Below are 14,240 nucleotides of genomic sequence, written 5' to 3'. Positions count from 1 at the left end.
CTTGGCTTTATAGATTTTTTTATACTTGCCCTCTTGATCGAGATGTATTAAAATGTTTATTGTCTAATCTATTTGGTGATATTAAACAGAGGTTTAATTTGGGTAAACATTCTTATTTGATTACAGTAAAGATAAAGGATTTCTCCAACGAACTTTGTTTATTGGAGTTGGAATGTTCTGGTCGAAGTAAAACAAAAAACAACTGATGTTTTCTTAAAACAATAAAATACCATACAATTATGGACAGGTATGGTGCACGTACACTGTATTATTGACGAATAATACTTTACGCGATTGATTACTGCCCTACTCAGAGACTGTAGTACCCAGTCACTTGCGGACACTCGAACCAAGCGATAGTCAAAGTAGGTATTGTAGTCAAGGTAGTATTCCTAAGATACACACTTACAGAATGGTGATGAGATAACTGTTTATAAAAAAAATCATTTTTTGTCTGTTGACACATCAATGTTGTCATCTCAAGAAAAACCTCACAGGCCAAACTGTGACATAATGAGATTGCATTAGTTTTTGTGCAGCCACATCCTAAACGAATATTTATTGAGAAAACATCGCTTGTCATCCCGTCAAGGAAGTCAACCTGACATTATTGATTTTATAATTTTTGTTAACTTTTTGAAGCAATCAAGTTATCATCGAGCCAATGAAAATGTTTTTTGATTTTAACACAATTTCCTATTGAAAACACTGCAGCGTTTTTTAATATCCTCTTGTGTAAAAAAAAGTAGTTTTTGTTTTCATTGATTGGTAGCAAATATTAAGGAACCATGTTCCTCTTTGCTAGGAACGAATAGCTATTACGATCGTAAATTGAGTCATAATTTGCTAAAAGATGCACACACATGCATGCACAGTAAATGCATGTGTGTATGTAGGTCTATTCATCTATCAAACAAGGGCACGATCAACGTCATTTGTTAAAAAAATGGTCTTGAAAATGTTTACTTTTAAAATATTTTTTTATTTTATTTTATTTGGGATACAAACAGACATTATATAACTACTAATTACAATCACATAGCCAACACTTAATCCAAAACCTTTAGCGTTTACTTATAGGCTCGAAAACTGTTCGTACATGTAACTCATAAAATTACTACATTGACTTCATTCTTTTGGGCAAAACGAGGACTATTTCCATTTTTTTAAGCGTTGGAAATACTCTTCGTTGTTTTTCTTAAAAAGTCAGGTAAAAAACATTTATTACCAAAACATGTTGGTATATAGTTTGATACTGCATCCAGCATCCCCGGCAGACAATCAATAAGATCAGTATACGGACCGTGTCTGCTCATTAAGTCCACTCCGACATCCGGTCGCACAATACACAACTCATAATAATTTAACCGACATCAAAGATCCAATAAATCTAACATTAATAACTCTATTCGTTTGTTGTGCTACACTTATTCATTACAAAAGCTGCCTTGTTGCTTTAGTGATAAGGTTGGGTATCGGTTGCGGTGTGCGGGTATTTTAATCCCTGCAATAAAAAGGTGTGGTATAAAACGGTAGCCAACAGGATTACCTATAGGTTTTGTATCAAAGTCTCGCTGACGGGTTGATTTTAGTGATGTGCTTGGGTTTTGTCGATGTTATTTTGTAGATACATTGTTTTTCGGGTTTATTAAATTATGATGGTAGAGAAAAAGGTTTATGAAATCCTGTTTTTATGCGAAATATGTAAGTTTTAGGTTCATGAATAGTTATTGTCTTTAAACTACAGGTGGATGTACAGGAATGTTTTTGGGCAGTTTCCCTAATTATGAATTACTTAAATGATGTGTGAGTTAAAGCTTAGGAACTTTCCACCTATTGAAAAGGTGGTCTTACATTTAATAAGTACACTTTTATCTACGCTCAAGGAGAGACAGAACATTTTTCAATACTTAGCAACTTATCTTTCAAATCACAAACGTCAACTTTATCGACACCAAACATCGACACGGTGCCACCACTAGCCACTAATATTAATTATAAATGATTCAGACGTCATTAGCGGAGGCAAGATCTTACGATACAAAGACTGTTGCCGTCTCGCTCGCACTCACAAAGCTTACTGTAACGTGAGAACCTGCCTGCTTGTGACCGTGAGTAGATTCGGCGCGATGATACAGGCCGGGTACAAATGTGTGACAATTGCCATGCGGAGATTAAGGGAGGACTATGTTCAGTAGTGGACTTCTTGTGGCTGGCTACGTGCAATGTCACGCCTTTTATCGCTAAAGGGGTAGGCAGAGGTGCACATTACGGCTCATTACGATGATGATGATTTCCATTATATTATATGAAGGAGATACATGATATTGATATTATATGAGGGAGATTAGTGGTTATAAGTGGCAATGGAATTGGGACTTGGCACAAAGAGCTGCGGTTCGATTTTATAGCTCATCAATTTTAAAAATAATTTAATAATTTATGCTATCAAGAACGCAAGTTAACATGTATTCTAATGTACGCTACATACCTTACAATTTAAGTGCAGTTTTTACTGTACAGTAGGACTATACGGTTAAATTGTAGGTCCATACAGGCCACTCCCTCCCGCCTCACCCAAGGCGGGAGAAGTCATAAACATAGCAGTTGGAACACCGGACATTTCCAAGATGATGTTGCTTATAGTTGCAGTTTTAGAACATACTCAGATCCAGGATTCTACAACTTGCCAAGAACCAAATATCATGTTTTGCTATTGAGAAAATATCTCAGTTCAGCATGATTGTCAGATTACGAAGTTAACAACAGGTGCCAATTAATTCGCAACCAGGTCATAATGTTTTACTAAACCTTCAGTTAGCATTGGATGTAGAAAGTGTAGGTACAATACAACTTTAGTATTTATAAAGCAATAGGTAGTTATAATCATAAAATTATGATTTCATAATTAACTCCTATAAAGTTCCAAATAGTTTTTATTACTAATTCGATTTAAGAGTCCAAAATTGATGCCAAATGTAAAAACATCTTGCGTTCATACAAATCAAATGTTCCTTTATTATAGAACTCGGATCCATCACACCAGCTTCACACCTCTATAGCACTCGCAAAGCAATTTATTTTTTCACCTTCCTAATAACATAAACTTATTAACTGCAATACTCATAAACCATGAATGAACCATAGAAACGAATGGATCCCACAAAACCCACCCCCTATACAAGCATGCGCGCGCGCAGCCATTCATGTTGTTTTTTCTGCGCGTTTACCTGCAACTTCCTTCCTACAACGATCCATTACTATGAATGACATTCCACGTCTGACAGTTAAATGGATACCCCGACACTTACGGGCTGATACATTTTTAACGTCAACTTTAAACTTAATCTTATTTTCATAGCTGTGAAGTTTAAAATCCTTTGAAGATTTAATTTTGAATTGGTGGAGTAACAACTTTAGATTTACACTCGTTAAAGCCAGTTCACACCCTTATGACTAGGGAATAAAGGTGAAATTCCAATGTTCTTTTATAATTTACTAGTAAGTTACACTTTTTATTTTTCCTAGCGTGCGTAAACGATACGTACGGTCGCCGTAAACTCCTGCGCATTGTTGATCGGTGCCACACTGTCTGCCGACTCGAGTTTTTGTTCAAATTTAGAACGTCGTGTTTTTTTTTTAAGTTTAGCTTTTAAGCTAATGATACTTGACAGTGACGAGGTTGTCACCTCGGTTGTGGAATTATGAGGGAAATGGATAGTCATGGTCCTGGAGACATGTCATTAAGGGAGCTAATGATCTTGGTGACATCATGATACGCTGGGATGATTATTATGTTGGTTTTAGTAAAGGGACGTAATTGTTTTTGTCTGTTTTGAATTCCACTGATAGGCATAAAGTTGATTGAATTGTATAAAATAGATATCTACCTAGATTACATTAGCTAAAGTAAAATGGTGTGCATGGGTTAATTTAAGTTGAGAGTCGTTACATTAATAACATTAAACTCCATTTGGTACCTACTAAAATACCTATTCCTGGTTTTCCAATAGATACCCATTTGATAATTAAAGCACGTACATAATTATATTAAATAGAAAAACATTAAGGTTCTTTATAAGTTATACTTTAAGTTATTTTTCTTAGAACATAAGTATGTAGTGTACAAGTAACAATTATTTATTCATATAACGCGAGCATCACGCTCAAAAAACACAATTTCGTCCTTAGTTCAACAATAGATAACTCACTGATACATCTACCCTGCAATTAGTTGTCGCATCAAATAAATTAATCCGGACAAATCCAATAATTCCTAAGAAGCGACATATTATGTACAAATAACTGTCGAAGTGACGAATAAAGGCAACTGACACAATGGAGGTTGTCAATTGTTGCTCATACGACGTACGATGTGCGACAGCTGGGTATAAAGCTTTATGTTAGAAATAGAACTTTTGGATAAACCATTTTTGTATACAAAGCTAGATACTTGGTTAATGTACAAATATGACTTTTATAACATGGCTAGAAGAGTGGTATCCCTTTTTTACGTTTTCTAAATTATCTACATTAGCACGAAACCACTAGGAATATTAAAGAACTTACGATTTTGTAATGATGACTTCAAAATCGATAGCATCTAATAAACAAAATAAAATCATACTTGTATATTTATGATCAAGTTAACGTATACAAAATCTCAATAATTTTTGTTTTTTATCCGAATACCAACTTTTCAAAAACTGCTTTTAACTTAGATAAACCTTTTAAAAAGCCTCAGATCCGCATCGTCACAAGTACCGGTAATAACAGCGACACACACACACACACAAAGCAATCGGAGCGGAAATACGTCACACAAAGGTGAATCAAAGAGTCACATTTTTTCACTCTGCCCACCCCCTGTAGCACCAGTCAATGGCTTTAAGAGTCCATTCTTACTACTTAAATGTCGCGTAAAATTATTGTTCCGATTTTTTGTCGAAACTGGGAATTTGGATCGTTGTATGAAAGCGCGTTTTGATTGCAACATGCGACTTTTGGGTGAAAAGGTGTTTTTGTTGCGATGAGATTAATTTCGACAAACATACACCCTATTAATTTTTAGTTCCCCTACTTTTTGAGAAAATAAACCGACAAATTATAGAATAAACATTGCATCCTTATTGATGTAGGTAGAAGATAGTATGATAAAATAACAACTTTTGGTGAATTTCGATTTCCAAATATATAGTTAATCTTGTGATCCACAAATGAAATTACTTATTAGTCTAGGCAATAGGCATGCTGTGTTAGTAGGGCTGATGCCTGATTCGGAGCTGCGGACTAACTAGCGGGTTTACCGGGGGGCTCAAAAAGCAGGAGTAGAAACGGGGTGGTATTTAGTCAATAAGAGTCTGACACTCCCTCTCGCCTCGCTTAAGACGAGAGAAGTCATTGGATGATTTTCCCCCCTTAAATAAAAGGCATGATGTGTATATGAAAATGCTTGGAAACGAACTACAACACAGGAAAGTCACACATTTTCCATTCACTAGATTTCTGAACCAAACCTAGTCACAGGTATAAAGCAACGCAATCACATATTTGCACAAGCCCAATACCAAAATACTCCAGAGACATAGAAATGCAATTAGCAGGTTCTTCAGGAAGTGGCAGGTCGCGGCGGGTCACGAGTGGCGTGTCGAGCGAGTCCTGACATCGACACGCCACGTCCTAACATAACACGGATGTAGCCACACCGTCTCATGCGCATGCGCCGTGTCTGTTGACAACTCTGACACTAGAGATGGGATCATTTGTAATAACGAACTTTTGTACAGGTTGTTGGTTTAGTGGAGATTTCTGTGAGACATCTCCAGTAAAACAACGCTTGCTTTTCTAGTGTTTTTGTGGTGTGTGTATCTGCTGATCATACAATTACTGGCATTAGAATTTAACTAGTGTGAGTACATATTTTTTATGGTATAAGCCGGTAAACGAGCAGATGGATCACCTGATGGTGAGCAGTCGCCGCCGCCCTTGGACACCGCAAATACCAGAGGCGTTGCGTTGCCGGCCCTTTGGGGTTAGGGATTTAATCGGGGATTGGGAAGGGGATTGGGAAGAAAAACAATGCAAACGTAATGTCAATTTTCTGTAAGACCATGGTACCACGTCGGTCAACTCATTGGTGCCGAAGCATGGCTCTCCCACACTTAAGTAGGTATAAGAATAGTATTCCTAAGAAGGTACCGTTTACCTAAGTACTCTAAAACACACTTTCTTAAGGATATTTCTGTACTTTATCAAATGCCTTGGAATCTATAACTATGTTACTCTAAATCTAGACTTTTTAACAAAAGGAGACGTAGATATTATTTGATGCTGGTCCCTATAGAGCTACTTCTGCTACAAAACTAAATGTGACATTGTTGTTTTTACTTCGAACCGAAACTCAACCAAAACAAAAACAAAGACATAAATAGAGTTCACCTGATACTTGATCTTTAACACGTTCAGGGCATCAGCAGAGCAGTTTCCAAACAAGAATAATGGTGCACATTCAGCCAAATGATTTCCTCTGCTTTGTTCACTCTAAGCCTCCGAAAGTTCCTTACTTAATTGCCGATATAATATTAAATCATGTGGTCAGCATAAGTCCCTTACTAGCTGGACATCACCGCACCTCAAGCTACAACGTCCATTTTACAAAGACCCCTTAAAACTTATGTTGTTTGTGTAATGAGGTATCAATTTATAATGGAAAGTATAGTTGGATGTGCGTCCGATTGTACAAGAGTGTCAATAAACTCGGCTCGACGTTTAATACACCGCTGGACAAAAGCTACGGAACTCTTTTATTTTTCATATAGTTAGGGGTCCGTGTATTTACGGACGATTAGATATATTTTATATTTATTTTATAGAATTTGAAGAGGGTTGGGAACTTGGTAGCGAGATAGTTTTAGTTTGGGGAGGTTTTGAAATTATTTAACGGTTTAAAGTTAGAAGTGAAATGACGAAGCAATATGACTGCACGGTTGGCGCGGTAGTTGAGCAACCGGCTGCCACGCAACGTGTAGCGGGTTAGATTAGATTCCAGCACGGAGCAACTCTTTTTATGTGATTCACAAATTATTGGTCTGGGTCTCACCCGACCCTTGTACGTGAAGCCACGACACAGGAGAAAATCCTAGTGTGGTTGCCCCACACTTTTTATTTGTATAAAATAAATTAGTAATCATTTTATTTGTAGTGCAGGCCTGAATGCTTTATATATTTCTAAATTATTCCTGTTTTGGTTTGCGGGACTTTACTATAAATTACGTAGAAGTGCATCTACCTAATATTAATACGTTAATTACATCACAAGCTACGGAACCACGTGTTGAAGCTGCCTACCGGATTCTCCGTCAATACCAGTAGCCGACAATAGGTGGTCATTTATCAGACTCAACTTAGCCCTTTTTCTTTTTACACCGCACGGCGTCGAACGCGCTACCTGATCGCTCGCCGACCGCTACTTATGCTCCGAATTAATGACCACTATATAGCCTTTGTGAGGTTAAGTTGTGTATGATAAGGTCGGGAAAATGATGGGTAGCAAGTTATTATGTTTAATTAATGAGAGATTTTAGTTTATGTGATATTCATTGTTAAGTTCCGAAGGGATTGACTGTAATCACCTTTCTTTGTTAGAGGATTGGTCGTAGTAAGTACGGGAGCTATAATTGGACAGACAGCAATAACAATATTTTTGTACAGATATATTTATGGTCGACCTAAATGCACTTGAAATGTGGAACGGACATCGATCCTTCTAAACTAATATTTAGGTTGTCACTTGTAATTAAAGTGGGGATTATTAAGACAAACTACCACTTTTTAATGTTTATTACTAAAATATAATGTAGTTAAATATTACTATAGTGCTAACAATATCACTTATTAAACTAAAATAACATTACATAATCTCATTTCGAAAATACATGCGTCTTAAAGCTAAATCACACGCACTACGCCAGAAAACACTTTTCCTTGCTACCTCGAGCCAGAACTCAATAAAAAATCTTCAGTCTTGAGTTCCAATCATTAAGAACTAATACCATACCCACTGGTCTATGTTCCTAGTCTAATACAAATACATGATTTACTGTATCATTGTTTAATTCACTCTCAACATCGTTTGTAGTATTGAACAAAGGGTCACTTGGTTTATCCGTAGGTTCTAATATTGAGTTAAGTCGTCTGTCTGCATACACATGCTTGTGATGAGCAGCCAGCCTAGCAACAGGTCGCCTGTCCAAAGGAAATTTTATTGAATCAGAAGAATTTTCATCTTCGTCAGAATTTTTGTATTTAAATATTATTTTTTCGAAATTTTCTTGTGATGCTGGATTGCAGGTTTCATGTTCTATGTATTCTTCGTCTTGTACACTTCGATTGTAATTTAAGTCCTCAGGACGTGTGAGCTGGTTGTGTAACTGTGAATTGCCTGAGAATCGGGATTCAATGCGGGGGACGGCATCATTACCAATATTTTCCTTCATCGACTCCAATATCTTCTGCCAAGGCAATTCAAGTACAACTTTCTTTAAGTCGTCATATTTATGTTCCAAATTTTTTACGGCTTCGATCAGAGCGCGTCTATTTATCAAATCATCACTGTCATCGTAATACGTACTTCGGCTGTAGTGTCCAGGACGTTTGTTATGCTTGTGCAAGTGTGATCTTAAATTATTTTTGAGACCTGAATGCTTGACCACTTCCTTACCAACATTATCTTCATCCTGACTTATGTCACCATTCCAAGGACGCTCAAGTACAATATTGTGATTATTTAAATCCTTACCTTTATCAGGCTTGCTTCCTGACCTCAGTTTATGTTTGATACCCTCAGGATTGGTGTGACCATTCCAAGGAAATTCAAGGTCTACCACATCAGTATACTCCCTAGCAATGTATTTGTCCTCTCGTCTCCTCAGATTTGTATTTAACTTTCGAGAAGTAAGAAGATTATTTTCATAATCTGGTCTTTGCTGACCATTCCATGGATATTCAAGGTGTAATAGATTGGTAAAATCATCTAAATTCTGTGTTCGAAGAGCATTATTCTTATTGTCATTTCCTGAGTTCAGTTGATCATTCCAAGGAAATTCGAGATGTAATTCGTCTGTAGAATTATCTGATTTCTGTGTCCGAAGAGCTTCAGTGTTATTTTCATTATCTGGACTCGACTGACCATTCCATGGATATTCAAGATGTAGTACATCGGTAGAGTTTTCTTGTTTCTGCGTTCTTAGAGAATTATTTTTATTGTCATCGTCCGAACTCAGTTGATCGTTCCAAGGAAATTCAAGATGTAAGACATTGGTAGAATTTTCTGGTTTCTGAGTTCGAAGAGTATTATTTACATTAACTGGGCTAAGCTGACCATTCCATGGATAGTCAAGATGCAATACATCAGTAGAATCTTCCAAATTCTGAGTCCGAAGACTTGTACTATCATTATCAGGACTGGATTGATCATTCCATGGATATTCCAGATGTAATTCACTTGTAGAATTTACTGCGTCTTCGACTTCTTTATTATTTTGTGGTTTCTCAGTACGAAGAGTATTGCTTTCATTATTTTTACTCGTACTTAACTCATCATTCCACGGATATTCAAGATGTAACTCATTATTGGAATCTACGGTGTCTGAGACTTGTTTATCAGTTTGTGATTTCTCAGTTTCAAAAGCGTTATTTGTATTGTCGGGACTCAAGCCATCGTTCAATGGATTTTCACGATGTAACACATCAGTAAAATTTTTCAAATGTGTTCGAAGAGTGGCACTTACATTATCTTTGTCCGGACTTGGCTTACCATTCCATGGAAATTCAAGTTGTGATGATAGATTACTGGGATCTGCAGTGTCACCAACTGTTTTATCAGTTGGTTTCTGAGTTCGAAGAGAGTTATTATCATTTTCATTATCAGAACTTAATTGATCGGTCCAAGGATATTCAAGTTGTAATTCGTGAGTATATTCTTGTGGTTTCTGAGTTCGAAGACCGTTACTTATATTTTCATTATCGGTACTCAATTCATCAGTCCATGGGTATTCAAGATGTAGTACACTGGATAAATCTTCTGAATTCTGAGTTCGAAGAGTATTATCTTCATATTCTTTATCAGAACTCAGTTGATCATTCCACAGATTTAGAAAATGTTCATCGGTCACATTTTCTGATTTCTCCGTTCTGAGAGAATTATTTTTATTTCCATCATTTGGACTCAACTGATCGTTCCATGGATATTCTAGATGCAATTTGTCAGTAGAACTTACAACTTCATTCAACTGTTCGTTAGTTCTTAAACTTGAAAAATCTGTATTATGAGCATCATCAGGGCTGAATTCTTCAGAGGTATCTATTGTTTTATTATTTTCTTTTTCACTTAATACACTCGCTATTTTGTTATTTTCACTCACCGTTTCATTAGGAATAATATCTTTTTCGATAGAAAGTTGAACATTCGGTGAAATTGCAAGCTTTAAAATGTTCATAATTTTACTGGCGAGTTCTTCAGTATCCAGATCTGTTCTAAGTGCAGAACTATTAATTTCTAAAATTGGTAAATCAATATTTAAAGAATCTTTACTGACTATAACCTCATCTTTATCATCGTCTGTTTCAAGAACAAATTCTTCGATCGACTCAACTTCTTTATTTTGATTGTTATAATCTTTGGACTCATGATAGGGAACCAAATTGCTCTCAGCTTCATCAACAAGTAATCTTTTCACGAGTGCAAAGTCATCGTAGCTTCTCAAATTTACATTTTGACTAAAGCCATGTGCTGCACCTGAATTATACCGTTCATCATCATTGTATGATGTATCAACAACTGTCCTTACGTGGGGTTTAAGGTTTAATTTATCGAATGTCGAAGATAGTAGGTTTGTTAAATTCTTTGCCAATTCACTACCAAGAGTTAATTTATTTTGCGGTAACACCATGAATCTTAGAAAATTCACCTTTGGTTTTTTATTACTATGAAGCTGTGAATCAAGGTTTTCTTCCAAACTCTCCAAGCGCAATTTTGTAAATTGATCAGTATTGTCATTGTCACGTAGCAATTTAGCATTTAATGCCAATTCTCGACTAATATCCTTGATATCATTTTGATTCTCTGTATAAAGTTTGCTTCTCTTTAAAATATGATTTAGGCCACTAATATAAGGCAAGTTACTTTTCTTTCTGTATTTAAGCACATCTTCAGTATCAGAATTTTGATTATCATTTCTATTTATTATTGAACCAGATTTTTTTGATTTTGGTCTTGCAATTGTTACTACATCATATGGTTTACTGTTATCAGTGACGAGAATTCCGTCAGCTTCATCAGAAGTATCTTCTGCAGGTGGCGTCCTTCGGATTTGTAGATTATATATATTATTATTATATCCTTTACGATAATTATGTCGCTTATATGACGGTTCCTGTCTTAAATAATATGAGCGCATGTTGTTGAAACCAAAGGACTCCAGACTGCTGTCAATATCTTCCTCGGTGTCTAATGTTTCAACAGATTCCTCATCGAGACTTAAAATATCACCTTTTCTGTTATATTTACGGGTTTTGTCTTCGCTACCTAACTGGCCAATGAGTGATATTAGTGACTGAAGTATGTTGTCCTTATCCTCAGGTTGTTTAGTAACCTTAAGGCTGTTTGCGTACGATGTCAAGACATCCTTTATTCCAGAATTTCGTCTTTGTGGCTGACTGAAACTGGGTGCTCTTTGTTGCAAATATGGTGCATGGTCCTCACGGTTCCAGTATCTTCGGCGTACGCCAGGTGATGGTAAGGATCTTTTAACATAATTATTTACGCGGGGTTTGCTTAAGGGTGCGGCTTCTAAAGTTGTTTCGTATTCTGGGGCAGAATGTGTCAAATAATGCTTTCTTGTCTTATAACCTCTCGGTGGCAGTAGTGGTAATTCTCTCAAGTGGTCATCTTCATCATTAGAATAATCAGAGTCTGATTCATAGCTCCGGCTGTGTGATGGTTGGTAGAGGCCAGAGTCCTCTCGTCTCGTTTGCCTCGTCTGTCTCGCATACAAGGAACGTGGCGATGGGTTTCGGTGGTGACTGCGAATGTTGAAGGCGGAGCTTAAACCAATTTGTAAAACCTGTAATGTTTAAAGTGAGGAAATTACAACTGCACGTCATATAAAGAACATGAGATTGTGAAGTGCATTCTTTTCTTAACATTTAATCATGCTACGGATACATATATCTAAAAAATGCATTTGTATATCTGTTTCTCTTGTCTGTGATACTACTACTAGCGGTATGCGATTTCTACAGTATTTCTCTATTCTAAACTAAAAACTAAAACTTACTGTAAAACTGAAAATTTTATAAATACGTACGTTTCTTTTTCTTTTGAGTTAATATTATAACAATAAGGCAATGCAACCACAGGCTTTACAAAGAGATTACGCATTAGGATGCGTATATACCTACAAATAAATATATAAATGATAAAACTACTAACTTACCAGCACAAATAAAGGTATATCCAACATTTTTCTTAAATATTCATGTAATACAATAGATACATAGGTGCCTAGCTCGACGGAGTAGCTCCGCGAATGGTGCACAAAACAAAATGGTGTTTAGTCAAAAACAAATCGAATCGCAGCACTGTATATGAAGTCATACAGCGAACATGTTCGAATATGTCAAGAAAATTAAAAACATGTCCAACTAAACGGATTTTATGCACTTTAGTCACATATTGGCTGGTATTTTGGTAATGTTATGTAACATTACTGCATGGTTTACAGGTAAAGTGACGCGGATTATAAAACAATAGCTTCGGTCGAATGCATTCGACACATTACCTACACGTACTGTGTCCATTAAACCTGTGAACTAGGTGTTCGTACGAGTTCATGGTAATGTGTTTTGATTTTACAAATTAACGCGTGTGAAGGTCGGCCATGTTGGTTCAGTAATTGTAATTGTTATGGCGTAATTGTAATTGTTCACTACAGTATGTTGGAGATATAATGACACGTTAGAATTACAAAGGAGGATGCCAAAGTTTCTATGAAATATGGTACCACTTCCAATAGCTATACATGTGTGTTACATCATTGGATAGGTAATTTTGAGCTGAATAAATGTTACTATGGCGCCAAGTTCCAAATCTTAGTCCGTTCAGAGTTATTCTTCAGTAAACATTGTAGTTTTATCAGTAGCCAAGTAGTAGCTATTGGAAGGTGGGACCAAAATTTGCATCCTCCTTTATCGTATCAATACAGGATCTAATGTATAAGTGAAGTTACTAGTCCAGTCAGTTCTGTTCTATGAGCAGCTAAACAGAGGCATTATATTAAATATATTAATTTAGTCCACCGGCTCGTACAGTAGTGTGTATAAAACTAAGCTCTTATAAAGTACGACTCCTGCGCAAGTATTACGGTCGGACAGCTTTTTTGTCGCACAGGTTTACATGGGAGCAAGCATGCTATGTTACGTGGATTGTGGCTCTAGCAGTCTCATTTTAATTGCATCTCCGATCCATTACAGTTCTGTACAACTTTTTTGTATTTTTTCAAAATAGAGATTTAGTTTGAATCTCGACCTTCTGGATTCTGGAAACGAAGAGTTACACGACGTCTGGTTTAAGTTTCACACAACCAGATCTGAAGCTGTAATTACGGATTATAAGTTTATAATAGACAAAATCTTTGGTTTCCATTCTTATTAATGTGATTTACCTATCTCAGTTGATAATATTTCTAATTATAGCTGAAAAAATCATAAAAGAAAACATATTTATCTAAGTAAGTATGTGCTAGACACCAGCATTAACCAGCGACATATAAACCTCTGTAAAAGCAGTGCATCGCTGCAACATTGCCAGTAAACAAATATATATATTTAATAAGTTTTTATTGCCATAATCTGGACATAATTTACGTTGATAAGCAGATCATATCGCCGTGTGCCTGACGCCACAATGGCCAGTTTGTTTTATTTTAATTCACCTTTATAATCTTTTGAATGCACTGAACTCCGCGGTTTATATTCGCGATACTTTTATTTAATGCTGCGTTGGTGGGTTAGTCGTTGCTCGTGATTTGTCTGATGATCTATGTGATCTTAACACTGCTGCAACTATTTGGAGCGTCTGAATATTGTATCGTTCGAAATACTAGCTACCGAAAGTTTTCAGTCTACGTCTACGAATGATCATTGGCAATGTTATTTACATGCTTCTAGAAGACCGATAGACA

General features: G+C 36.3%; 1 protein-coding gene across 1 annotated transcript; it reads right to left on the bottom strand.

Annotated features, from left to right (window-relative positions):
• Positions 1-8,072: 8,072 nt before the first annotated feature.
• On the bottom strand, positions 8,073-13,447 carry LOC126911671 (putative uncharacterized protein DDB_G0282133). The gene is made up of 2 exons (XM_050700066.1): positions 12,495-13,447; positions 8,073-12,122 (listed from the first exon to the last, which is right to left on the bottom strand). Exons 1-2 carry the CDS (start codon positions 12,519-12,521, stop codon positions 8,073-8,075), a joined length of 4,077 nt encoding a protein of 1,358 aa, XP_050556023.1. The 5' UTR covers positions 12,522-13,447.
• Positions 13,448-14,240: the final 793 nt, after the last annotated feature.

This window comes from Spodoptera frugiperda, chromosome 18 (genome assembly GCF_023101765.2).
Source record: "Spodoptera frugiperda isolate SF20-4 chromosome 18, AGI-APGP_CSIRO_Sfru_2.0, whole genome shotgun sequence".
NCBI classification, from domain to species: domain Eukaryota; kingdom Metazoa; phylum Arthropoda; class Insecta; order Lepidoptera; family Noctuidae; genus Spodoptera; species Spodoptera frugiperda.
This window is presented reverse-complemented; position numbering and strand designations above follow the sequence as displayed.

What these genes read in the sequence shown, in the direction of transcription:
- LOC126911671 (XM_050700066.1), bottom strand. Translation starts at nt 12,521, where the DNA reads ATGTTGGATATACCTTTATTTGTGCTG. An exon ending in ATATACCTTTATTTGTGCTG is followed by an intron (nt 12,123 to 12,494) that starts GTAAGTTAGTAG and finishes TAAACATTACAG; the next exon opens with GTTTTACAAATTGGTTTAAG.